This window comes from Neofelis nebulosa, chromosome 2 (assembly GCF_028018385.1).
Source record: "Neofelis nebulosa isolate mNeoNeb1 chromosome 2, mNeoNeb1.pri, whole genome shotgun sequence".
In the NCBI taxonomy this organism is placed as follows: domain Eukaryota; kingdom Metazoa; phylum Chordata; class Mammalia; order Carnivora; family Felidae; genus Neofelis; species Neofelis nebulosa.
The window spans coordinates 204,303,353-204,331,219 of NC_080783.1; the positions used below are offsets into that span (position 1 = coordinate 204,303,353).

Genomic DNA, 27,867 nt, shown 5'->3' on the forward strand with positions numbered 1-27,867 from the left:
TAAGTCGCCTTGTTTCAAGGAAGGCCAGCCCACTGAGGAGGAAACTCAAGTCAGAGATTTGATAATCCCTCTCATTTGCATAGCGTGTTATATTTTTCAACATGCTTCTCATACATTTGTCATCACCTCTGATCCTGCAACGCCCCTGTAAAGTAGGGAGGGAACGTATGACTATCCCCCGTGTGATAGCAGGAAAAGTTGAGCCACAGAGAGGGCCACTGGCGTGCCTCAGGCCACCCAGCTAGTAGCTCACGGCATAAAGCTTAGAACAGAGGTCTCTGGTTTCTAACATCAAGAACCTTCACAAGGCTGCCTCCTCAGAGCCTCCCCGGTCCAGCCTTCTCCTCCACTTGGGAGAGGGTTGGAAAGAAGATCAAGAGAGAGGAGTTCGGGCGTCTACCTGTTAAGCTTCACTTCCTGAAGCCCCTGTCCCGAGCCTGTGGGGATGTGCAAACTGCCCAAGCAGGGGTTCTCATGTGGGTGGGGCCTTGCCCCAGCGGCTCACTGTGGGCCCACAGCATGGGAGGGGTGTGGCACCAGCTGTTCCACCCCCAGCCATACTCTTAGCCTCCTGACTCTACCCTGGATCTTTCTGGGCACCGGGCTGGAGGAAGCCCAGGGTGATGAAGAGGGTTTCCTCCCAAGTCCTTTTGGGCTCCGAGTGCCCACTGCCTTCGGGCTGAGAACCACTTGAAACTCCCAATGATACTAAGTAAATGTGTCTGAGCCATTACTTGAGGGCTTTGGGGTTCAATTCAGGGTGCAAAGGGACTTTCAAACTCTAGTCTCTTAGACAAAGTGTGACTTTGTCAAAGGACACTCAGCACAGAGCAGGGTTGAGAGTTGAGTCTTTTAGCTTCCCAGCTAGTACTAAATTGAATCATTGCCCCACCTCAAAGGCATTTCAATAATTCAGAGATGTAAAAGGAAGGACTCTTACTCAATTTTGCAGAAGGGAGAAGAAAACTCACCACCACGGGGGTAGCCTCAAGCCCCTGCCTGGCACAGGATAGATCCAGTGAGCTGGGTCCCACTTCCCTCCAGCCCGAGGAGGAAGAGTTCCAGGGGCCACCTGAGCTGGGTGTGGACACCCAGATACACCCAGTAACTTGCAAACCCTGTCGTGAGCCACCCAGCCTCCTCAGCAGTGATCAATCACACTCACTAATTACCCACAGGGAGGCCTTGCCACAACCGCTCACCGAGGAATCATTTATCAGTCAGTCCCATGCACAGTGGTCCCCTGGGCATGACGGGAGCACTCTGGGGTTCTCGCGCTTGCCAGTGGCCCATCTGGTTTCTGGATGCACAGGTTGTGAGATGCGCCTTGTCACATGCTGGGGGCTCTTTGGGGGCCTCGATGGAGAAAAGAGGGAGCCTAGCGCATGGCTCTATTGTGATGCCACTTTGAACGAGGTAGTGTGAGCTCATGACTACGGGGTGGGCCCCAGAGTTTGGCAAACCTGCTTCCAGTTTCAGCTCTGCTAGTTACTAGCTGTGTGACTTAATGCAACTTGACCTCTCTGTGCCTCAATTTTCTTACCTGTAAAAAGAGGGAAAGACGAGAGTACTAACCTCACAGAATTATTATGATAGCTACTGTTCACTCGAGGGCTTAACAAGCACCAGGTGCCGGCCCAACAATTTCTAGTCATTGTTTTATTTCATCTTTGCAGCTTTATGAGGTATTACTGTTGGAAAATGCAATGAGATAATGCAGGTAATCAGCAGAGTGCCGGCACATAATAATGCGAACTATTATCGTTATTATTACTCACTTTGCAGGGCAGCCCCCATCAAATTGCACGGCAACTCACAGCCTCACCTTCTCCCGCCTGTAAATGGGACACCTCCTCCTAGCAGCAACAGGAGACTTAAAGCTTGGAGATTCCCAGATAAGAGAGGCAGGCATTGTCAGCTTCATCATCCGGCTTCAGGTGGGCAAGCTGAGGGCGGCCAGGCTCCAGCCAACTCTCCTAGTTGCACGCAAATTAATTATGTGCCATTTTCTAATTATAACAGAAACTCGCTTTCTCCTCTTTGAAAAATCCTGCCCTCTATGGGAATTTTTCTTTCGTGCTATGTCCTTCTCGTTTCCTGTCCAATTTTCTTGTCCCTCCCCCACTTTTTTTTAATTTTAGGGAGTGAGTGAATGAGTGTGTGAGCAGGGAAAAGGGGCAGGCTCCAGGCTCAGTGCAGAGCCCAACATAGGGTTCGATCCCACAGCCCCGGGATCATGACCTAAGCCAAAATCAAGTCAGACGCCCAACCAACTGAGCCACCCAGGCACCCCTTGTTCCCTCTTTCAATTGAGATGTGAAAAGAAATTGAAATCCACCTCTAAACCCAGGGTGCCACATCCCTTCATTCATTCACGCACTGATTCATCCAATAAACATTCACTGAGAGTTACCCTATAATAAGCCCTGTGCTGGGTACTAGGGCACAAAGGTAAACACCACGCTGTCCCTGCCCTCAAAAGTTTCCAATTCTTGCTGCCCGGGTGCTCCACCCACCAGTGAAATAACACCAAATATTGGTGAGATAATTTCCCTTCAGGACATCCACTAGGTCAGTTCTGACTTTTTTAGAAGATGAAAGGAAGCCAGGATTATTTGCTCCATTTTGCAAATGCTGAGTTCCCAAGAGGGGAAGGGCAACACAGGAAGGAAAAGGAACTGTTATTTAAAAGCATCAGGCCCTGTGCCTTTTCATTCTCATACTTGACCTGTGTGTGTGTGTGTGTGTGGGGGGGGGTGTATTATCACTAATTTACACATACAGCACTGACACCTAGAAAGGTTAAGGAGCTCAACCAAAAGTCACCTGGTCCCTACATGGCAGAGCTGGGCTCAAACACAAGCGTGACCCCCATAGCAACGAGCTCTCAGCTTGCTGACCCAGCAACTACGTGGCAGGTCAGAAGAGGATCTGGGAACCTCTTGTCTCCCAATCCTCTGCCAGGTCTTCTAGGCCAATGGTTCTTAAACTTGAACATGCATCAGAATCGCCTGGAGGGCCTGTTAAAACACATATTGCTGAACCCCACCCCCAGAATTTCTGATTCAGTAGGTCTAGGGTGAGGCTGAGAATTTGCATTTCTAACAAGTTCCCAGGTGGTGAAGATGATGATGCTGGTCCAGGAACCACACTTTGAGAACATCAGTTTTAGGTGAACCAATAATTCTCTCTCTGCAAAAGAATGGCTCTCTCTCCTCACCTTCCCCATTTCAAAAGTAACATAGGTATGTAAAACCACAATATACAAAATGTAAAACACAGAGAAAATTGGAAGCAGAGACCAGAATTCACCTGCATTCCTCCACTCAGAGATAACCACTATTAACAGGTTGGCGTATCTCCTCCTCTTTTTTCAATATCTGTGCAGATAGGAAGCAGGGTGACACATTGGTGTGGAACATCCTTCTAGCCCCTCGGTTGAGACCCGGTGAAGATTCCAGCTCTTCCTTGAGATCTTGAGCAAGCCTGGGGCAAGCCTCAGACCCGTCCTTGAGCAACACTGCACTTATGCTCCCATCCTCACTGGATTGTTGGGAGAGTTAAAGGAGATCATGTATTTACCAAGCACCGGGCACCGTGTCTGCTGTGGAGTCGGCCCTCGGGTCAATGCTTGGCTGTTGCTTTTGCTTTAACCAAAGGGAAAGCTTCCAGTATGCTATTTCTGTTTCGGCCCTGTGGCCCTTCCTCCTGTCCGCCCTTCCTCCGGCTCCGCTTCCTCTGGGTGGACCCCCGACGCCCCCTTTGGCTCCAGGCACCTGACCCCGGGCCCTCGCTGTGCCTGGGCAGCCAGGGCAGTAGCAGGAGCCTCAGGAGCGTCCCGCACCCGGAGCCGCCGCCGTTAGGGTTGTCTCAGCCTCAGTCCGCCTGTTTTACAGGCCGAGCTTAATGAGGGCTCTTAACTTTTCATTCACCAGCAGCGTAACTCCGACTTTTAATAACACACCTTGTGCACGACAAAAATTTGCTCCTGGCAATCATGGTTTCGACCACAAAACCGCAGTGGGGAGGCGTTCCTGGTTAACTCTTTCAGCGCTCCAGGCAGTCTGGAGCCTGGCGCTCCTGGAGATCAGATGGAGCGGCGACAGAGGCCTGCGGTCACCCACTGGGACGTCCCCTGTCCCCCTCCCACGGGCAGTCCCGTCTCTCCAAGGCTTTCGGGAGGGAGAAAATTCTAGGCGGCAGGTGGGCTCTCAGTCCGAAGACCGTGCCAGGCTGGAGAACGGAATCCTGGTGCGCCTCGCTCACTTCACTCTCTCTCCTCCACTCGACTAGACCTACTATGTGCTGATCACTTAGTCTCCTAACGCTTCATTTCCTCCTGGGCGGGGCGAGCCAGGGCAGGTGCGCCAGGCACACACCAGGTCCCGAAGGACCCACAGCAACCGGGATAACACCCGGGGCCGTAAGCGGACCGCCCCCACCCGCAGAAAGCCACGGCGGGCTGCGCGCAGGCGCCCACTGCGTCCCGCGAGAGGAGCGCGCCAGGCCGCGACTTCCTGCGCCTCGCGCAGCCCCAGGATCCCTTGCGGCGGCTCTAGCCCGGGGGCAGCAGACGGCGCCCACTGGCGGCACCCGAGGCGGCCTGCGTTGGCCCCGAGGCTGGCAGACCCACCCGGCAGGCGCTGGGCCCCACCACATGAAAGGCCGGAGTGCTCCACCCGCAAGCTGCCTCGAGCGGGGTTCTAACTACGCGCCGCCATGCACCCCAGGACCCGGCCTTCGAAGTGCCGCCTTCCACCCGAGGCCTGCCCCGGGCCGGGTGGCCCGCACGCCGGAGCGCATTGTTTCCCTGCCAGGTGGGTGTGCACAGCCCATGTTGGACCGAGGAGTACACAGAGGGTCGGAGAGGAGAAACAAATTTCACCAGGATCCTGCGGTTGCCAAGTGGCAGCATTTAGTCCTCCACGAGCCCGGCTTTTCCCACCACACCAAGGCCTGGCAAGAGTTCATCACACTGTCGGAGCTCAAGATGGACGCTAGAACCAGCCCTCCTAACTCGGCACTTTTGGGGGGGTTGGGGGGGGGGGAATTCGGCAGCCAAGCCTGTGGTCACAGCAGCACCAGCAGCAACTACTCAAAAGTTGCAAGCCAAGCACTTGACACCCTCCCCCCCCCCCCCCCCCTTATCCGTAAGTGTAGCCCAGCCCCAGGGCACTGAGGCTCTGTCCTTGTAATCTCTCAGATGGTGGCTTCCGAGTCTGTCTGCAATTACTCTGCGGGCACAGGTTCCCCTCCCCCTCCCCCAATCGGATCAGAGAAGTGTCCACTGTCAGCTGATCAGACTTCAAACCCAAGTCATTAAGAAGGAGAAAATCAGGAAACCTTTCTGTTCAAGTATCCCAGCTTCAGGACACTTACCAACCCCTCCCCCCACCCCCCCCCAAAGGGGCACTAATGAGCAGATTCTGTCTGCAGCCTCTGCAGTGTTAACCAGCAGATCTACGTGGGATAAAGACGTAAGATTTTTGTTTGTTTTAGGAGTGTGGAAAAATAAAAAGCAAGAGGCTCATAAATACTCATCGGTTATTTCTCTGTGAAGGAACGAGGGTATTGTTAGTTTGCTCCTCATCAGGCTTTAATCACTTTTCCAAAGTAGTTGGGTCCCCCAACAACTCCACTATGGCATCCACAATTTACAAGTGAGGAAACAGAGACTCAGGTAGGTGAAGTGACTTGTGCAAGGTCACACAGCTCATTAGCGACAGCTGGTATTTGAACCCCGGTGTTGCCTCCAGTGCCCCTGCTTTTATTCCAGTTGTCAACACATCGTCAACCCCAGGGAGTTTGTTAAGTGAAATCTGATGCCCAGTCAGTGTACTATGGACATAGTTGGCTAATCCAGGAGAACTCAAGAGCTAGCGGGTGTCATGGAACACTGTCTGCAATTAGGACCCACCAATTGTCCCCCGCAGATCTCATGTTCTTAAAACAATTTATTGAGGAGTAGCTAGAAAAAAAGATGGTTCCGCCCTTGTCTCTGCCCACTCACCTCTGAGCATAGCAAGGAGAGTCTGTTTTAGAAGCCTGGCATCTGCCAATTCCCTGAACCCAAACTAAAGCAGCCCAGAATCCCAGCTCCAAGCCACCTTCTCTGAGGTCTAGACCCTAAGCAGGGGGTCCGTGGTGAAGATCAGCATCAGCCAGTGGGGAGTCTAAATCTCATACGGGCAGGAAGGCACTGCATCCTGCCAGGCAATGGAGATGACCTCACTGAAAACCACATCTCAGCTTCTTCAGACTTAGAACTGCCTCTGAATAAAATCAACTACATTTTGTTAATGCATCTTCAGACCCGAGCTCTGTGCTCAGCATTTTACAGTTTTTATCACACACAACTCCGTCAGGAACCCTGCAAAACATTCTTGTGCCCATTTTCTGGATGAAGTAAATGAGGCTCAGGTGAGTTGAATGACTTGTCCAAGATCGCATACCCCATAAGGAGCAGAGTCTGGATTTGAACCTAGGTCAGGCTGACTACAGAGCCCATATGTTTAAACACCACTCTGTAACCTTCCCCCTTGGGACTGTTCCAACCCAACAAACAAGCCCCTTTAGAGAAAGCCAGCTCTCCGCCTAAGACTGCTCTTAGAACTACCTTAAAGAAGTTCCTTTTGGCAAGAAGATAGCCTAGTTGGGATTGGAGCTGATTTCTGAGTCCCTTTAAGAGTATTAGAAAGTGGTGCCGACAGCCTTCGCGGTTTCAGTCCTCTGTGTTTCCCTACCCGGCTCGAAACTGCTCAGCGTGGAGAGAGAGAGAAAAAAACCTATTTTCCCAGGGAAACACTCAACTCTAGCTTGAGATGGGGCTTGCCTCAACACGTCAAAGTGAGATCGTCAGCCCATTCATTTACCCTTACAAATTGCTCTGTGAATCCTGGCGCCGGCCTCCCTGCGCTTCCCCCTTCTGGAAACCCCACGGAGCCTCCATGCTCAGAGAGCGCCAGGCATCCACCAATGTTTACTCACTCAAGTTCATTCGACATCTTCTTGCTCCCAGGCTCCCAAGCTCAAAGATGAAGACGGGCACCAGCACTGAGGCTCTGCTGACCGCTTGTCTCTAACTCTGGCCTGACACAGACATTCCCTGCCCAGGGAAGTGTTTGATTTATGTTGAGGTTTGAGTGTCGGGATTTTGCTGACAGGTAGGTTCCCGGCAGCGCTGGTGCTGATTGGCTGTGGGTACAGGTGCCGGCGACAGCAGGTATGCCTCAACAGGTGCAGCTGTTAACTCTTGGCCTGCCGCGTTGGGGGCGGAGCCAAGGGGGGCCGGCTGGGTGGAGCTGGCCAATTCCTTCCTAGGTGAGGGGGTGGGAGGTGGAGAAGAGGGAGGAGAGAGGGAGGGGAAAAAAATGCTGGAGAGAAGATAGAGGAAAAGTACAGAGACAGATACTTGGCTAAAGGTCGAGTTCTGTTTCTAGTTAGTATCCTGGATACTTGGGAACATCCCCTCAATTCCTTTGCCCCTTCCTCTACCCAGCGTCAAATACTTCAGTCGCTGGGGAATTCTCAGAGAGCCGATCTCCCCGCCCCACCCCCACCGTATGGGGGTGGGGGAGTCCTGTGTGTAAATTCCCTTTGTTTTTCAGAGCTTTCCCCTTAAGATAACAGTATGTTATTTTTGAATAATCTTACAGTTATTCAAGTGAGTTCTTTTGATTCTCACAGTAACCCAGCGTGGCTGATATTATTACTGCACCCCCTTCCTTCCCAACACACTTAACGGGTGAGGAAATGGAGGCGGGAGAGGTAAATTGACTTGCCCAGGGGTAAAGCTAGTTGAGTGTCAGAGCCCAGATCTGAATCTTCAGTCATCTCCAAGTCTGGCTGTCGCTTAGAGCTGAAGTCATCTGGCAATTCAACAGATGATTTACTGAGCACCTGTTGTGTGCCAGGCCCTACTCTGGGTTCTGAGGAGACGGAGGCCAAGAAGACAGGGTCACTGTTCTTGAGGAGTCTACAATTGGAGTGTGTGTGCATGTGGTGGGGGGGTGGAGATAGGGTGGGAAGCAGCCTTTTCTTTGGTGTGATACAGATCCGAATGAGAGATGAGCAAACCAGATACCTTTGGCCAGCACAGAAGGGATGGAAAAGTTGAAGTCCACCACCTCTGAAGCCTTAGCTAGCTGGTCATTTCACAGAGCCTAATAAGCGCTTTCTTCCTCGTTGGAAACACAGGAGAAATCAGATACTGCTCAGACTAAGTAATTGTGGAATAATTGCCATGAGCTGGCTCTGTGAGGAACAAGGTTGGTAAACCCGAAAGATCCACAGACACAATTAGAAGAATGCTAGAGCTGTTTTTAGAGCTTCCACCAGGATTAATTTGAAATTAAATCTAAGCTACAGATCTTGGTGTCTGTTTCTTCCCTCTCTCTTTCTGTTCTCTGCCCACCCCCTCTTCCCTTTTAGCAAATTATCTCTTTGCTCTGTCTTCCTGGGAGCCTCGCCTTGGCCCACTCCTTTCTCTCTCAGGGAAGGGTGCGGTTTCAGCTCCTCCTGCCAATATGATGGAGGTTTTCAGGGTAAAGTCAGAATCTGAAGGAGCCTTCTCAGGGTGAGGTCAGGCCTGTGGAGAAAGGGTACTGGGTTTGAGAAATGTCAGAGGTTGGTTTCTCACTGGAGGCTGTGTTGGTGGCAGCCAAGGGGACCCTGATGAATAACAGTAAATAGTAATAGTAATTGCTAATAAAGTATCAGCTCAGAGTGGGCCTTCCCAGTTGCCCTTGTTTTTTCTGGGTTATGGGGGGGGGGGGTTTGTTTTTTAATTTTTTTAACATTTATTTTTGAGACAGACAAAGAGCACGGGCAGGGGAGGGGCAGAGAGAGAGGGAGACAGAATCTGAAGCAGGTTCCAGGCTCTGAACTGTCAGCACAGAACCCCTTGTGGGGCTCTAACTCACAAACTTCAAGATCATGACCTGAGCCAAAGTCGGACACTCAACCAACTGAGCCACCCAGGCCCCCCAGCTGCCCTTGTTAAAGTCACATTCAGTCACTATATCACACCACTTTATTTGGCTCTCTGCAAAGCTCTTACAGCCTTTTTATATTTTTCTAATTGTTTATTGTTCATCCCCCCCCCCCCCCCCCTTTTAGGAATGTGAACTCCATTAGAGTAAAGACCTTGTCTGTCCTGTTCGCTTTTGAACCTCCGGTGCCTACTACGGGTCTGGCGGACGGTAGGTGCTCGGTATACCGCATATCAGGCGTCGTGCTCTGCCATTACGTGCATCGTCTCACTTAATCCTCATAGGGACCCTGTGAGATGGGCGCTTTGGTTGTCCTTGTTTTAGAGATGAGGAAACTGAAGTACAAGTGACTGAGTAAGTTACTCAAGCTGCAGAGCTTAGAAGTGTGGAGCTGGAGCTGGGATTTGATCCAAGAACAGAGCCGGTGCCCAACCACTTTGCAGATGTTATTGGTGGCAGGAGAGCCATTCGGTGCCAGCTGTAACTGCAAAGCTCACTGCGGCCCAAGGGATGGCACACTGGTCTGCCCGCCTCCTGGAAGGCTGGGAGTTTCTGTCAGCTGTGTTGCAACTCACAGGTAAAGGGCTGTGGAGGTGACTCATGTTGGCTGGGCTCAGATGGAGGCTGGGATTCCGGGCGGCGTGTCTGTGCTCGCTGGACTTTTTTTTTTTTTTTTTTTTTTTATTTATTTATTTATTTATTTATTTTTTAATATATGAAATTTACTGTCAAATTGGTTTCCATACAACACCCAGTGCTCATCCCAAAAGGTGCCCTCCTCAATACCCATCACCCACCCTGCCCTCCCTCCCACCCCCCATCGCTGGACTTTTTAAAATGGGTCCTCTCTCTCTACTTCTGGATTCTGCCTCTTTAATCACACACACCCATCTGCAGAGATCAGCAGAGGCCCGGATCATGGGGCAGAGGGGTCCTATGTCTCCAAACATGGGAAGGCACCCTGGGTGGGATGGAGACCATAGACTAATGGTCTAGGGTAGGTAGGCGCGGGCACCATGAGCCAGTTTACAAGGTTACCGGACCCCTCAGCAGAGCTATGCCTCCCAGTTGTGAGGTGTGGGCTGTTCTAGCCCTTCATTAAACGAATCACAGATGCCAAGGTTTGAGAGAGACACTACCCAAGCTTTGCCCACACCCCTTTCCTCCTCCTGTGTAGCCTGGGCATGCCCCAGGGCTAAGCTGGGCTGGCATCTCTCCTCCTCTATGGATTGGCCCGATTCTTGGTTTCTTGGCCGAGAAGATTGAAAACAGAGACCAACCAGTCACATGTGACATAGTAATTATTTTCACAACAGTGTAAGCAAATAATGGTGCCTGCTGTTTATTTCACGTTTGTATGTTGGAAGCCCTGTGCTAAGAGTTACCTATGTTAGCTAACAGTATTGCTCTGAGACTGACAGATCTGGGTTCAAAGCCCAGCCCAACCATGTGATGTTGGGCAAATGACTTGAGCTTTTTGAGCCTCAGTTTCCTCACCTGTGAAATAGGGTCATTGTGAGGATTAAATGAGATAATGCACGTGAAGTGCATTCTGCAATGCCTGGGCCCAGAGCACTCAGTAATTGTTAGGATAGCCTTTTTTTCTCATTTAATTCTCATGTAAACCTCATGAGGAAGCTGCTGCCTCATGTTACAGGTGAAGAAACTGAGAGGAGTTAAATGATTTCTCAAAAGTGAAAAGCTGATAAGTAAAAGCTGAAATCTGAACCCACATCTTTCTGCCTCCATTCTTGTAGAACTAGATTAAGTTAGGGATTGCCCTGGGTTCAAGTTCTGCCTGGCCGCTGGCCACTTCCTAGGTGGAAGCTCTACAACTGGGTAAATTTCTTCTCTCGGAGCCTCTGAGACCAGATTAATGAATCACCAAAAGGGAGGCGTTACATGCGAGATCACCCAGGTTTCCTTTTCTAGATTACTTCTGGAAATCCCTCCTTCTCCTTTCCAGATTTATCTCTGAAAGAGTGTGACACTTTTTACGTGTTGGGGAGGAGTAAAGGTTAGGACCATGGAGTTAAGTACATGCTAAGAGCACGAGCTGTTTTGTTTGTCTGCAGAGGTTGTGGACTGCACAAGCACAGTGCCACCTTAGGGTACAAGACTTGCGCTGTTGGACATGATGGCCCTGCGAACAGTCCATTTTTTCTAACACATCAAGACTTCATGGGCATCCAAGACTTCATGAAAATCTGTTGACCTACATAAAAATATTGAAAGGACAAATTCCCAAATGTCAACAATACTTCTCTGTGGGTGCTAAAATGACAGAATTTTAATTTTTTCCCTATCTTCTCTTCCCCACCAGGTTTCTGCACTGACCTTGCATTGCTTTTTAACTAGAAATACTATACCAAAGTCCAGTTGTTGTTGTTGTTTATAAATATTTTTATTTTTTTAAGTAATCTCTGTGCTCAGTGTGGGATTTAAACTCATGACCCCAAGACCAAGGGCCCCACACCCTACCGACTGAGCCAGCCAGGTACCCCTACAAAACCCCAGGGGTTTTTTGCTGTTGTTGTTGTTGCTGTTTATTTATTTATTTTGAAAGAGTGAGAGAGAGTCCAAGCAGGAGAGAGAGAGAGAGGGAGAGAGGAAGAATCCCAAGCGAGGCAACGCAGAGCCTGACATGGGGCTCAAACTCACAGACTGTGAAATCATGACCTGAGCCGAAATCAAGAATCAGATGCTTACCTGCCACTCAGGCACCCCCAAACCCCAGTTTTAATGCCCATTAACTAAGTGGTCCTTCTGTCGCCATTCTTCCTGGAGCAAAGGTGGAGATAAAGGTAGTAAAGACGTGAAGTCCTTGCTCGGAGCCTCCCTGTGAAGTGTGTGCATGGAAAACGGGGGCTGCCCAACTTGCAGGTTCTAAGCAGGGAGCTCAGGAATCCGTTCTAGTCTTGACTTCATTAAAATGATCATTTTTTTTTTTTTTTTAATTTTTTTTTTTCAACGTTTTTTATTTATTTTTGGGACAGAGAGAGACAGAGCATGAACGGGGGAGGGGCAGAGAGAGAGGGAGACACAGAATCTGAAACGGGCTCCAGGCTCTGAGCTGTCAGCCCAGAGCCTGACGCGGGGCTCGAACTCACGGACCGCGAGATCGTGACCTGGCTGAAGTCGGACGCTTAACCGACTGCGCCACCCAGGCGCCCCTAAAATGATCATTAATTGAGCCCTCACCCTGTGCTACTTGCTTTAGACGCTTTATCCCATTCCTGCCTGTCAAATGGGGTCACATAATCCACTCCAGACGGACTTGACTCCTGGAGCACTGGCCAAGTTGCTACAGGATACCGACTCCGGAGTCAACTGCCTAAGACCTTGGGCAAGCCACTTTACTTCCTTGTTACCTGAGTTTCCTCCTCAGTGAAATGATTGCTCCGCAAGTTAAAGGAGATGCTGTCCTTAGTACGTGCCATTGTCCCTGTACGTGCCAGGCACAGTTCTAGGTGCTTTATGTGCAGGTCATGTCATTCCCTGGAGTTCTGTGAAGTAGTCGTCATAATTATCCCCACTTTGCAGAAGAGGAACAGCTCTGAGAGGTGAGGGAACTCCTCTAGGGTCACCTGGCTGTCTGACTAGTGACGGAATCAGACCAATGTCTGCCTGACCCTAAAGCCTTGGAAGCAGTCCTTTCAGCATCCTGAGTGCTTAGAATAAAGCCTTGGATGGATGAATGGGTGGTGGAAGGAAAAAGGGAAGGAGGGAAGAAAGGAAGAAAAGGAGATAGGTTGGTTGATAGGATTTGTAAGGTAGGAAGGATTTATAAGATTCTGGAGTGCAGAAACCACACAAAGAAAAATAAATCTTATGTGGCGCCTGTCCCAGGTCTCAACATAAGTGTTCAATAAATGTGTTGAATAAATGAAAAACGGATGAACATGTACAATGTACAGAAGGTAATTGACATCCTGGGAAAATCGGCTGCTGCCTTCTATCTCCAACCCCCAAGGAAGACTTCCAAAGTTCGAGTCGCTACACTTCCTCTTATTAGCATATACCTTTGGACCAGTGACTCATTTCTGGAAGTTTCAGTTTCCCCATCATCCCTCAGTGGGGTTGATTTGAAGATTAAATTAAATAAGATCTCAATGGAAAGCCAGTGGCTAATAGTAGGTACCTAATAAAAGATAGCCGGGGCTATAGGTGAGCATGTAGCTTAGGGTCCTTGGCCACCACCTATTTCTGGCCTCAGTACGTGGCTTAATTCACAGCAAGCACTCAACACTCAGCCTCTGTTAACAGCCCGATGTGTGAAGCTCTTTTCAGTTTAGAATATGTTTCCTATGCTTTATCTCTGGCTTATCTCTGGCTTTATCAGGATGGAGGTAGTGAAGGGGGGTGGGGTGGGGTTGGATTTTTGGCCCCATTTGAACTTGATGTTCGAAGAAAACATCCCTACTTAAGAAAGGAGTTTGGATTGGAACCTCAGGTTTTGGATAAAGCATCATCCTGGATACCATTATGGAGCCTGATGGGTCCCCAAAGTGCTATCCTGGACATGTGCCTGAAGCTCTGTAAACATTTCATCGTAAAATTCTTTTCTACCCCATCCCTGGACTTTAGCGGAGAAACGTGCCACACACCCTACACAGAAAATACAGCCCTCATTTGAAAGCATGGAAGAAGCTGGAAGTTGTGCCTGTGAGGGGTGAGGGGTGGACAGCATCCAGACCCTCTTCGGTTCTGTACTTGAGGTTTTTATCACAGTTCTGCTGTTAACACCACCTGTGTTCCTTCCTGGCAGTGCTTTGGACGGGAAGAATCATTATGGGGTCTAAAACTGTCCTCAAAGCGTCCCTTTAAAAAAGCCAAGAGAAGGTTTGAATACCTGGAAAACAAGCAGGCAAGTGTTGTTTGTTTGTTTGTTTGTTTGTTTGTTTGTTTGTTTGTTTCACTTACCAAAGTGACAAAGATGAAAGAAAATGCCAAACCCCAGTGTTGTTAAGGGTGAGGGAACAGGCTCTCTCCTTGCTGGAGGGAACGTGAATCAGTCCAAACGTGGGCTTTAGATTTTAGCTCATTTTGGATCTAGCAGTTTCACTCATAAGAATTTAGTCTAAGCAAGTAATCTCTGTGGTGCAAAGAGTTATCTGCAAGGTTATGCATCAGAGCATCGTTTATAATCCTAAAAAATTAGAGTTAATATAAATACCCTTCAACAGAAGCTCAGTGATGAATAAGATACCCGAATGTAGTTGCACACTGAGCCAGTTTGAAAGGAGGCCCGTAAAGTTATTTACTGAGTTTACAGCACGATTGTTAGAGTCCTTACTGTAGGCAAGGCACTGGGCTCAGTGTTCTATCTCATTTAATGCTCATGACAACCCTATGAGGTAGCTGCCGTTACCCTTTTACAAACGAGAAAAGGGAGGCCCATTCATGCAGCAACTTACTGAAAGCTTCTGGGTCTAGAAGCTGGGTCTGTTTTCTACTTCTGAATCTCAAATTCTACTTTTAGTATATTAGTCACTTCCTGTTTTAAAAACCCATTTATATGAATAGAAAAAGAACAGGAAAGATACACACCAGAGAGTATCATGGATAATGGATCAGGGGTCATTTATATTTTATTCTTTCAGCTTACTTATGGACAGTATTTCTTCTGCTAATAAAAAAAAAAAAAAAAAAAAGCGGGGTGGGGGGTGGCAGGCCTGGGTAGCTCATTCGGTTAAGCGTCCGACCTCGGCTCAGGTCATGATCTCGCGGTTTGTGAGTTTGAGCCCCTTGTCAGGCTCTGTGCTGACAGCTCAGAGCCTGGAGCCTGCTTCGGATTCTGTGTCTCCTTCTCTCTCTGCCCCTCCCCTGCTCATACTCTGTCTCTGTCTCACAAATAAAATAAAACATTAAAAGAAAAAAAAAAGAAAAGGAAAAAGGAAACTGTGGTTTTAAAAAAGTAGCAAATCAGAGAAGGCTTGTCCCTGAGCTGGGAAGGAAGAAGCAGCCAGAGGACTCTTTGGAAAGTCTTTCTCTGTTGCCAGGAACTGGCCAGAGCAAAAGGCAGCCAGGGAAGGCAGCCTCCATCCTAGGAGGAGAGGGCCCTCTGGAAAGAACAGAACCCTCCTGGCTCAGCCCCGGAGGCCCACTCTTTCTAGACACCTGTTCTCTGGCCTTAGCGACCCATCCCCATTGCCATCATCAGTCTGCATGTTAAAAGGGCCACCGTTAAACAAGGTACTGCCAGGGCGCCTGGGTGGCTCAGTCGGTTAAGCGTCTGACTCCCGATTTTGGCTCAGGTCATGATCTCACAGATCGCTGGGCTTCGAGCCCCAGGTTGGGCTCCTCGCTGGCAGCACAGAGCCTGCTTGGGATCCTCTCTCTCTGCCCCTCCCCCACTCCTGCACACTCAAAGAAACTTAAAAAAAAAAAAAGTTACTGCCCACTTTCAAATAAAAGGGAGCCTCGCCGAAAAACACCTATTAATCCCACTGCCACCATGGCCAACAAAGCTAAAAATGATTTCCCCTTCTCATCTGTCTGCAGGGATCCAACTGGAGGCTTGCGGGGTTCAGATGAGGGTTTCCTTGAGGAACTACAAGGAAAATGTCCAAGACCTGGCTTGGACACAGAGTCCTGGTGTGTCAGTGCTGAACAGGAGTGAGTGTCTGGGGTTAGTGGAGTGTCCCTAGGTGAGAGAGAGGTAGGGCTAGGTGGGGCGGGGCCTGCTCCAGGCTCAGAGAGGTTCCAAGTAGGCATAATGAACCCGTAAGGTCCGTTGTTGCTATTTCTTTACAGTATGCCTTTCTTTACCAGCCTGCCCCTGGTGTTTATTTAGATCTGATCTCACTGGAGAAGTGGGGAGGGAGGGGCATGCATGGGCCTTCTGGGCCCTGCGCCTTCTCAGGAAGGCAGAGGCCATGCGGTCACAGGTTCAGTACTCGACCTTGGACCCCAGACATTCAGCTTCGGGTTTTTCTGAATCCATGACTGGTCTGCTGGGAGATTTTTAAGGCCCTCAGTTTGGTGGCAGGTGGTCAAGCGGCGAGGAGGAAGAGGGGAGGAAGAAGAGCTTCTGGGGCCTCTTGCGGCCTGGAGGTGCTTGCGAACCCTGTCTCCTACCGAGATCAGGCCTTTCCGGCTCTTCCCTCAGGAGGGCAGCTACTCAGAAGTCCTCCCACCTGCCCCTACTCACCATCTCAGCCTGTGCTCCGGACAGGCTGCCCACACTACCTGGGCACCTGTCACGCTGCGGTCAGCTTTCCCTCTCGGGCTGGGTTTATTTATTTACCACGTCTACCTTCGACTTTCCAGATGTTCTGGAATCTCCTCCACTTCAGGACCTGCTGTCTGTATATGTGCATTATTCATTTAAACAACTATGAAGATTCATTGAATCATTAAAAATTATAACGGTAGCTCTTATTTTTTGAGCACTTAACTATATGCCAGACTGTGACGAACACGTTCTCTGACCGGTTTCACTCAATCCTTACAACTGCCCAAAGATTTAGATACAATCACCACCTCTTATCTTCTAGGTAAGGAAACTGAGGCATGGAAAGGCCAGGGAACTTGATGGTGTCCTACAGCCCTAGAGTGACCATGCTAGGATTCGAACCCGGGACATTTGGCTCTAAAGCTCAAGCCCTTGAACCACCAGTCGATGTTGCCTCAGCCAGCAGTTATTCAGTAAGCTTAGCGAGGACCTGCTTTGGCCAAGCGTTTGTGCCACGGGCCGGGGGGAGGAACAAATAAGGTATGTTTCTGCCCACCAGGAAGCTTGGTGGGGGAACCTTCACCAAACCCCTCTACTCTGGAAAACCTTGCCTCCTTCCTCTGTCTACAACTGGCTGTCTGCAAAATCGGTTTCCTGGTGGAATTGTCAAATTCTCACGTGTTGGGGGACTCCGTGAGAGTGTGCTGATGTGCTAATCTCCCCCTCCAGAGGATGCAGGATTCTACTGCAGAATGTCTGCCCCACACACGTGCACGTGCACACACATGAATACACGGTAGGGCACCATCTAGTTGAGGTCATAGATTGTGGAGCCAACCTTCTTGAGTTCAAACCTTGGCTCTACCCTTTACCACCCGTGGGACCTTAGGCAAGTTCTTTGATCTCTCGGAGCCTCCGTTTCTTCATCTTCAAAGTAGGCATAACTCCTACATTGTAGGGTTTTAAATGACTGAACACACGCAAAGCGTTTAGCACCACTCTTGTGTTCTAAGTCCTGGTAATGTCAGCTGTTGTTGCTGTCATTACAGATGGCTTATCTTGCCTCCCAGTGAAACAGTGAGTTCCTTGTCTTGTTTCTTCTTCGGCTCCAGCCACCAGGGCACGCAGCCCAGGGCAGATGTGCCTGGTGATGGAGGTTAGTCACCAGATTCCTCATCCTCAGAAGGGAAGTGAGCATGAGTGTTCTCTCTGCCCAGGCTCTTTCGAAATCTGAGTCATGCCTTGACAACTGTCCCTGGAGAGATGCTTCAGCCTCAGCCCCCTCCCCTTTCACAACGAGCTCTGTCATTCACACCCTCCTCAGTCATGAGCAGACACCCCCCAGTATTACCCATTAAAGGGCCCTGAGGACACCTCCAGGAGGAGAAGAGTCTCGTAGGCAGGTGACAGGGACCTGACTCTCTAGCTAGTGGCTTTGGCTGTGTGGCCATATTTCAAAACTATTAGTGGCCTCTGAAGTGATTGATGACCCAATATAGGGTCCCACAATATTTCATTCGGTCACCCTTGGATAACTGACAGCTTATACTTAGCCTCACCTGGATGTGACACGTTTGGGAGCCTTTTGCTTCACCTGGTCCCCTCTCCAGGCTCCCCGCAGCCCAGGAGGTGGTTTGGAGTATTGAGAGTTAAGTTTAGTGTTAATGATCATGAGCTCCAGGTTTCGAGCCAGACCTGAGTTCAAATCCTGATTCTGCGTTTTGTTAGCCGTGACCCTGAGCTTGTTTGTCTGGGTCTGTTTCTTCCATCTGTAAAATGGCAGCAGTAACAGCATCTACTTCATAGATGGTTGTGAGGATGAAATGCATGTGAAGCACTTAACACGGCTGCTCCCAGTACTGTTGTTACCCAGTGGGGGAGAGAGCACTGGACCAAGAGGCAGGAGGTCAAGGTTTGAGTTCCAGTTCTGCTTCTCCTTGGCTGTGTTGACCTTAGGCAAGTTAACTCTCTTCTCCGAACCAGTCCCTTCAACCGTGAAATGAAAGGTTTGGGTTTGAAGGTCATTCGGGTTCCTTTTAGGTAAGATTTGTGATCCGTGATGTTGAAGGTGCCCCCAAGAGAAAACAGAATGGAAGAAAGCATTAGGGCCAGATGTCTTATCTGCCAGGATCACATTTCACAAACACCAGCGACCTGGTGCCATCTTCAAAAGCTGATCCCCCACCTATGCACCCCGCATCCAAGCAGCCTCTAGGCTAAACCTTCTCAACCCCAAGAACTGTTTGCAAGACGCCACGAGGCTTTCTGGAGCCACAGCAAGGCCCCAGCAAGGCCCCAGGGAAGGTGTGGGGTCAGAAAGCAAAACCTGCATCACAATGACCTGGCCAGCCTCAAACGTCACACCCCAGGATTTTGCCCTTACGGATGCCTCGGGCAGGAGTCGGTCTTCACTTCCTCCGGACGGATTAGTTTATGGTAAGGGAGGGATGTTTCCCCTGGAGCCCGGGGATGTAGTGATCTGTTATAAAACAGGCCCCGCCAGGGAAATGGAACGTTTTCTTTTTTCTTTTCTTTTTCCTTTTCTTTTTTTTTTTTCAGTGTAGTGACCTCTGACACTTCCTCCCCCCCAACCCCCCCACCCCCAACCCCTCGCCTATCAAGCAGTCTGAGTCACCCCCAGCAGGGGACAAATGCTGGGGATAGAAGAGGCGTCTGGCATCCCTGGGAATGAGAGTCCTTCCCCGCAGGAGTGTCCTTTAGTGCAGAGCCCCACTGAGATGTTCTTATGCCCTGTCTGACCCCAGGGGGATGAGATGGGTGGGGTTTACAGAAAATAAAAAACAATTGGTTTCAACTAGTTCTGCCAGTTTTTACCCCCTACAGTAAAACATCACTTAACCATTTTAACGCGCCACAAATTTCCCTTTGCAGAGACAATGGGCTTTGCAGGAATTTATTGGTGGTAAGGAACAGACACACTTTTTACAAAGCCCTCAGTGCCCAACGCATGCTAATTATTTTATACCTATTATGTTATTATTTTTTTAAAAAATATTTTACTCCTAGGAAAAAATAGGCTTTTCATTTTCCAGGTGGGCAAACTGAGGCCCAGAGAAGTAAAGTGATGTGTTCAAGGAGGGTGTGGAGCTGGGACTTGAACCCGGGGCCGGAATTATCCCAGAACATCAGCGGCAGCCATGATTTCGTGTGCAAACTTGCCTGAAGCCACCACCTAGGTGGTGATGAGACACAGATCTGCCCATCTTTCACGAAATCTCAGACTCTGTTTCCTGGAAGCGCCACCTGATCATCCTCTGGTCCCCTGACAGCAGGGGCAGCTGCAGCCCAGGGCCTGTGACAGTGTCTGAGCCAGGACAGGAAGGGGCGGAGCTCAGCCTCACAGGCCTCTGTCCGTGGGCGTGGGTAGAGCCCTAGAGATTGTGATGGGGGACCCTGTGTTCCAGTCAGTGGCCAGGAACCTTGGACTCTTTCCTCCTCTTCCTTCTGTCCTGCAACAGCATCCAGATGCAGTCAGTCTTTAAGAGAACATTTCCATAGAATTCTGCATGATGCCTATCCTCTCCAGGCCCCAGTCCAGCCTGAGCCACTTCCTCTTCCAGCTGGGAAGCTTCTTTCTTCTTCCCACTTCCTTGTGAGGCTCAAGCCCACTCCCTTCCCCCACCCCACCCCACCCCACCCTTCCTGAGGAAGTAGCACCCTCTTCTTCACAGCTCCTGGCTCTCCTCTCTCTGGCTTTACTGTCCTGGGCAGTTTGCTCCATGCCTCTCCTGGATCTCAATTGCTTTTGAATTCTCTAAAGTCAAGTCAGGAAATCCCATAGATGTGTTTTTGGACAATACAAGAATGCCCGAGAAAAGGTTCTGGGATCAAACCATTCGGGTAGAGCTGCTCACCAGACCCCCTTAAAAATTAACAATGCACAGTCAAGTCTCTAAAAGTCCAACAGTTAGGAAATCTGTTTTTTTTTTTAATGTTTTATTCATTTTTTGAGAGAGAGACAGAGACAGAGACAGAGCGTGAGCAGGGGAGGGGCAGAGAGAGAGGGAGACACAGAATCTGAAGCAGGCTCCAGGCCCTGAGCTGTCAGCACAGAGTCTGATGTGGGGCTCAAACTCATAGACCGTGAGATCATGACATGAGCCGAAGTTGGACATTTAACCAACTGAGACATCCAGGCGCCTCAGGAAAGCTGTTTTGTTTGCTTTTTCAACCCAGGGTTTCCCAAACTGAGGTGGCCACGTATATCTTCCCTATCCCTACCATATACCTGCAACAACTATAGAACCAGTGGCCCAGTGCAGAACCCACTTTGGGAAATTCTAATGCCAGCCTTCCACCAAAAGCAGTTAATCTTGCTTTCATTGATTTAAGCCTTTCCTGTTTCTTGGGACTAATCTCACAAAATAAGGGGATGCCTGCCCAATAGGGTCTTCAAGAAAAATATATTTGATGGGGATGAAGATTTTCTTAAGACTTGATGATGATGCCCAGAATAGATTAAGGATTTTCTAGAATGTGGAAGAAGGGAGAGTAGAATTTGAAACAACAACAGACAGGGTTTATCAAATTTTTATTTGTTTTCTAGTCCAAGGACCAAAGCCAGGGATGAAATGTAATGGAGAATGGTCAAACCAGACCCCAGTCACAGATACATTCTTTTTGAGTGAATGAATGAACAATCTATCTGGTCAAAAAGTTGGGAGACTGAATGAATGGCCCGCATATGTGCATGCATGCATGCGTGAATGAATGAACGATCCAACGACTGATCCCCTGGCCCCAGACTCTTTCTACTCCATTTTATGCTATCTGCTATGGAGATAGATATCTATGTTTTTCTCAAAACCCACATTTCATCTTCTGTTCAGGAATCCTAGGTGGCTCTCCACTGCCTTCAGGATAAAATCCACATACGTTGTTTGACCTGGCATTTAAAACCCTGCAAAACAAAACTCCAACCTACCTTTCCATCCCTTTCTCACTATTCCCCATTGGGAACCCAACCCTTATTCTAGCCACGCTTACCATTCCCCAAGCATACTATGTTAATCTTTCTCCCTTTTTACCTTTTCTCAAGCTACCTCCTTGGCCCCCAATGTTACTTATTCAATCCTAGCAATGCTTTGAAGCTCAACTTAGAACCTGCCGCCCATGTTAAGTGGAAGAAGCCAGACCTAAAAAGAGGACACTGTAAATGATTCCATTTATATGAAGGTCAAGAACAGGCAAAGCTACTGTGGAAAAAACAGAACTGTGGTTGCCTTTGTGACTGGAAGGGGCACAAAAGGGCTTGGGGGGGGGCAGGGAATAGAAATATTCTCCATCTTTATTCTGGTGGTGGTTACACGAGTGTATACTTCCATCAAAATTCACCAAATTGTACATTTAAGACCTGTGCACCTATCTGTATTGTGCATTTAACCTAAAAATAAAAATCTTACCACTTAAGTCTCCCTGGCAATAATGCACTCCTTTGTCTATTATTTTCTCGAAGCACTGTGTCTATATAGGTAGCACATCACTTATGTAGACTCCCATGAGAATTCTTCATGAGGATGTCTGCCTACCCCACTGGGTGTGAGCTTCCCCCCAGGGCCCTCCCATAGCAAGCACTGAAATTAACATTGGTGAGATTCAGTTGAGGCCAGATTTCTGAAAATAAAAATAACAGGAGCCATCACGTATTAAGCCCCTGCTGTGTGTCAGGCTGTATGCTAAGTTCCTTGCACACATATTTCAATATATATACATGTGTTTCAACATCTGTATCTGTATGTATACATATACACAGGCGCATACATATAACCCCCATGAGATAAATACATAGTAGCCATTAAGTCTGAAAACAGGCAAATACGAATAACAAAGAATAACAAATGTGAACGGTTTAGCTATGTTACATTATAATCCAGGCAAAATAATAGTATATTTCCAAACCTTATGGTCAGCATGTGATTGTGTACATGCGTGTATGTATTATTACCAATCTTCATTTTACACTGAGATACTGAGGCCCAAGGTCACAGAAACATGTAGTGTTGGCAATAGGATACACACCCGGGTGCCTGATCTTAGAGTCGTCGAGCTGGCCTATTTCCAAAGTGGCATCACATAAATCCAGAAGGAATGTGAGCTCTTTCTGGCCAAGAGACTTGAAAGCGGCAGTTTCCCTGAAACTGCAAAGCGCGCGCGCGCATGCGCGCGCGCTCATGCTGCACCGAGAGGTGTAAAGACTGTTTGGGGCTCCCACAGCTCCAGGAAGGCGCTACTTAGCGGCGGATGTCTTGGGTTTAGAAGCCTAACTGACTGCATCATTTATCAGCTGCATGACATAACCTTCGGCGAGTTATTTAATATCACTCCGCCTGGGTTCTCCCACCTTTGAGGTCATGTAGTAACAGTGCCTGACCTACCTCTTGGTGTTTTAAGGGAGGATTCAATGAGATCATGCATGTAAACCTCACACCATGTCTAAGTTCTCAGTAAATGCTGGTTAAGTTTATTATTACCGTTTTGCTATTTTCGGTATGGTTACAACTCCCTGCCCTCCTCCTCCGCCCACGCTCCCACTCCTCCCCGCCCCCCCCCCCCCCCCAACAGTTCTTTGGCTTGCTCTCAACGTCTCCCTTTCCTCAGAGGGTGGAAACCTAAGATACGGTCGTCTAAGAGCCGTTGTGACAGTTTTTTTTTTTTTTAATTATTCTTTTTTTTTTTTTAACGTTTATTTATTTTGGGGACAGAGAGAGACAGAGCATGAACGGGGGAGGGGCAGAGAGAGAGGGAGACACAGAATCGGAAGCAGGCTCCAGGCTCTGAGCCATCAGCCCAGAGCCCCACGCGGGGCTCGAACTCACGGACCGCGAGATCGTGACCTGAGCTGAAGTCGGACGCTTAACCGACTGAGCCACCCAGGCGCCCCGTGACAGTTTTAATCATGAACAGTTATTACAGCAGCCAGCCAGCACAGGGAGTAAAAAGAACTAACCCGTTGGTGGGTGGTGACTAGGGGATCGCTAACTGATTTGGGAAAAACATGAATCTTGGTTTTCTTAAGAATCCTTGCCACCTGCTTTGGGATTCTCCTTGCCTGGTTCATTCTGAAATGAGGTGGTTGGAAGCCTTACATCAAGAGGAATGGGGCCACCGTGACCAGAGTGCCCACCTTTGAATTGCAGGTGAGGTCCAGGCCTTGGAGATCAGGGGCTGGTGGGTAGACTGAACCCCTTCGGCTGGAACCTAGCCCTTTGGGATCCTGCGTGAGGGGGGCTGGCTGGGGATGAGGTTCCGCTCTTTGCAGGAGTTTGGACCTTGGTGTGCCTGCTCCTTAGCCTGAAACAGCCCTCTGGCAGTTGGAAGGCATGGCAGGGAAAAAACCCTGTTGACAGTTCAAGCTTTTGATCTTTTTGATTTGTAGGGTCAATAGGCCAGTATTATCTGAAGTAAAAATAACCGTGCTCATCGAGAGAAAAAACAAAAAACAAAAACGAAAATGCAGATAAATATAATGAAGACTAAATTAAGTAACAATACATTAAATAAATAACTGAAAAATTTTCATCCAAAGAGAACTACTGTGGCTCTTCCCTACCTTTTCCTCTGCCTACAGGAAATCCACAGCCCCCGGGTTAAATGCAGAGGCTCTCTGAGCTGGATTCTAATCCCAGCTATACACAGGTGGCCTGGTCTCCTAAACTGTCTGAACCTCATTTCCCCAGTTGTAAAATGAAAATAAAAACCGCATCTATGATATAAAAAGTTTATTTAGAAGGTTTTTTTTTTTTAAAGAAATGATCTATGTTGTAAGATTGACATAATCCCTGTAATTGACTCAATAAATGTTAGCTCTCATCGTGGCAAATATGTATCCTGACCAAAAAAAAAATGATATCACTCCACGGATACTGTTGTTACCTGCTGTTTCTCTCCCATTAGGCAACAACGTGAACCTGTTTCCAGCATGAAATGTTCTATGAAGACCTTTGTATGGAAGACCTGGCCTCATTTACCAGGTACCCACTGAGGGACATTCGAGTTACATCCAGTTTGTCGTTAGTATAATCAATGCTGTATTAACATAACTACAGCTAAATCTTTGTGCCCAGCCACAATTATTTCCCCGGGGCCGGTTTCAAGAGGTAGGATTGCAGGATCTTAAGGGCAGGCACAATTTTATGACATTTAGTCCCTGTGACCGACTGTTCTCCGGAAAGGTGGTACAAGTTCCTTTCCCACCAGCAGGGAACAAGAGTGATTCCTTCCCCACACCATCACCAACACTGGCCTTTATCGTTTTTGCCCATCTTTAAGCAATTATTCTTGAGCAAGGGAATTTCTTTTATCTGTCTGATTCAACTGGGAACTCCCGGAGGGCAGGGCAGGGAGGTAGTCCCTTCATCTCCCTGTAGCTCTGGCAGCTAATACATGTTCTACCCACAGTAAACACTCAAGAAATATCTGAACTGAGTCTCAAGCCAAGAGTGACTTTTTAAGTGCCCTGGGCAGACAATTCTTATTAAATGCGAGACCTAACAACTAAGGATTCTACCTAGATGAGTTCAGGGACTCTACACAGAGGAAGACAAAGGCATTTCCAGAAGCACTGCGCTGATATTCAGATGTTAATCAGCCAAGTGATAAGTTCTGAGATCAGCCTGGGTTGGGGCCACTCATCTGCCAGCAGATTTGCATGAGATCCACTCCTGTTTCAAAGACTTGAGGGAGCTCTGAGCCAGGATACTTGGGTTTCGCACTGTCACCATTTTGGCGGTGGCCCAGGACACATCACTTCATCCTTTTGGGCCTGGTGTCCCTATCTGTTTGGTGGGGAGCTTAATAGTGTCTCCATCGAGGTATATCAACAACCATGGGGTTCTGCCTCCCTCTCCCTTCCAACACTTACTGAGGATTTATTATGTGTGCTGGCACTGGGTTAGCATGAGACAAAAAGAACTCTGGAAGTTTAAAAACCCTTGGCTTTAAAAACCCTTGCTCTGAAACACTGTCACTATGTGCCCTTGGCAATGGAACTGATGAGACCTGCCTTGGAGGGTTTGGTGGGAAGATTAAATATGCTCATCTGTGCAAAGCACTTAGGACAGTACTTGGTACCTAGTTAAGCACTCAGCCTCAGCAATGATTATCTGATTTAAACTACACGGTGACCCTGTGAGGTAACTATTTATTATTTACCCCATTTTATAGATGGAGAAACATGGGGGCAGAGACGTGACACAGCCCGTAAGGAGAAAGCCGGGATTGATCTCCCATCTGTTTGACTCAGGACTTTTTCATTTAGAATAGGAAATATTAATATTAAAATTGTTATATTAAATAGTAAAGCTGGAGAACGCTCCAGATCCCCTAAGCCAATCCCCTCGCCTGACAAGGCCCAGAGTGGAAGGGACTTGCCCAAGGACATACAGCAGGATGGTGACAGTGCAGAGCCGGGGCTCCAGGCTCCTGATGGCCACTCAGGAGCCAGGTTCCCGGTGCCCAGGGGTAAGGAGGCCTCTCCCATTGGGAGGAGCCGGGGAGCTTATGGGGCTGTGAGCATCTCTGCAGCCCCGACCCAGGCCAGGTGCCAGGAGAAGCCACTGTTTTTCACTGGCCACTGCAATTACTCCTTTTGTCCATAATTCTACGTGCGGGTCTGCTCCCAACTCCTGCCTGGATTTTCCTCCCTGCAGCTGCCCTCAGTGCCAAGGAAGGGTGACCAAAAGTGTCTGCTCTGGCTGCTGAGTCAACCTGTTCTGCATTTCAGGCCCTGAACTACCCCTGCCCCTGCCCACCCCCACCCCCCAACCCCCCAGCGGCTCACGCCTTCCCGGTCTTGTTTTCAGGCTAGTTTTTTGTAAGGATATGTTTTATTTAACCCAACATATGTAAAAAAAAAAAATGTGATTTCAACATACAGCCAATACAAATAAAGTGTTAACAAGGCATTTTATATTCTTTTCTTGTACAAGTCTTTGAAATCTGGAATTGATTTTACACTTACCACACATCTCAATTTGAATGCTATGTTTCCAAGGGCTCGTAGCCAAAAAGTGGAAACAACCCAAATACCTGTGAACTGATGAATAGATAGGCAAATGGTGGCATATACTTTCAAAGGAATATTACATATTATTCAGCCATAAAAAGGAGTAAATGCAAGATGAAGGAAACCTTGAGAAACTATGCTCAGTGAAAGAAGCCAGAATCAAAAGAACATATATTAAATGACTCCATTTATATGCTACGTCCAGAATGGGCAAACTCATAGAGACAGAAGGTAAATTATGGTTGCCAGGGGCTGGGGGCAGGGGAGAACATAGAGAGATTGGTAACAGGTATGAGCTTTCTTTCTGGGGTGATGAAATGTTCTGCATTTAGTGGTGACGGTTGCCTAACCTTGTGAATATACTAACAGCCACTGAGTTGTATACTTTCAAATGGAGAATTTAATGGTATGTAAATTATATCCTAATTAAGCAGCTAGTTAGAGAAAAATACATGAAAAGTGTGATGCAGTCCTACCAAAACAACAAAGTTGTCCTTCATAGGAAAATATTTTACGCTGAGTCAGTTTCCAGATTTAAATATAAGTTAAATTAAATTAAATTAAGTCTAAAAGCCAGGTCCTCAGTGGCACTAGCAGGCCCCAGTGCTCTGCTAATCCCCCTCAAAAGTCCTAGGCAGTGGGCATTCGGTTCTCCTTTGCTGACGGACACACAGCTCTTTTTTTTTTTTTTTTTTTAATTTTTTTTAATGTTTATTTTTGAGACAGAGAGAGACAGAGCATGAGCAGGGGAGGGGCAGAGAGAGAGGGAGACACAGAATCTGAAGCAGGCTCCAGGCTCCGAGCTGTCAGCACAGAGCCCGACGCGGGGCTCGAACTCACGGACTGTGAGATCATGACCTGAGCCGAAGTCGGACGCTTAACCGACTGAGCCACCCGGGCGCCCCGACACACAGCTCTTAAAGGCGGCACAGCGGTGTGAACCCAGATCCACCAGCTCCAGTGGCCACATTCTTAGCCACTGCTTCCTGGGGTTCATTCATTTACCGAGTGCCCACCGTGGACCTGATATTCATTTGAGTACCCCCTCTTGCCCGGCCTTCCTCCTCACTGGAGCCTTCCCGCAGGGGTGCGTAATCTCCCGGGAGGTGGCCCCCCCTCAGAAGCTTGCAGCCTCACATCTGAAATGGCAGCTGCGGGGCAGCGGGCCCAGGGAGGCCCGGGCCACTGGGAAGGCGCTCCTCGCCAGCCACGCCTGGCAGAAGGGAGGCCTGGGCACAGCCATCGCAGGAGCAGGCCCCAGCAGTCAGCCCACTCGAGTTTCTCCCCATCCCACGGGAAACTACCACCTGGGGTTCAAAATCAGCCTTCATCAGCCACAAATGTCGTTTGACTCCCAAACGGCCTATTGCCCTCCTCCTCATCTTCCAGGGCGTTTTTGTAAACCCCTCTTCTTCCTCCAATCAGGGGGATGGAACTTTCCAGGTTCAACTTCAGGCGGGGAGGGAATCAGGCTGAAGAGAGTTAGTACCCGAAGCCCCCATCTGAGGCCTTGCCCGTCCCGGCTTCTGCCGAGAACACTGCCCCCCGAAAGGCTGCGAGAAAGAGGCTGGTTCCACACTCGAGGTCTGGTTGCCTCAACCCAGGTTGAACCGGCAAATTCCTCTCAACACCCCTCCCTCAGAGAAGTGAACGGTAGTTCTAACCCCCGGCCTTCA

The 27,867-nt window shown here is 48.8% G+C and overlaps 1 protein-coding gene and 1 long non-coding RNA gene across 4 annotated transcripts in view; one reads left to right on the plus strand and one right to left on the minus strand.

Moving 5' to 3' along the window:
- The window catches only part of GRHL3 (grainyhead like transcription factor 3), a 34,684-nt gene extending 27,442 nt beyond the window's left edge, over nt 1-7,242 (minus strand). For 2 of the 3 annotated variants that reach the window (XM_058718633.1, XM_058718632.1), the window contains exon 1: nt 6,988-7,242. In XM_058718633.1, the coding sequence (XP_058574616.1) occupies nt 6,988-7,004 (17 nt within the window). In that variant the 5' untranslated portion in view covers nt 7,005-7,242. Of the gene's footprint in view, nt 1-3,312; nt 4,432-6,987 lie in introns of those variants that run through there. The other variant, XM_058718635.1, reaches the window with a different exon arrangement.
- A 15,595-nt stretch (nt 7,243-22,837) lies between these two features.
- Nucleotides 22,838-26,095, plus strand: LOC131493646 (uncharacterized). Its single transcript, XR_009252791.1, has 3 exons — nt 22,838-23,324; nt 24,082-24,197; nt 25,351-26,095. It is a non-coding gene; the product is annotated as an uncharacterized LOC131493646 (long non-coding RNA).
- The last annotated feature ends 1,772 nt before the right edge of the window (nt 26,096-27,867 follow it).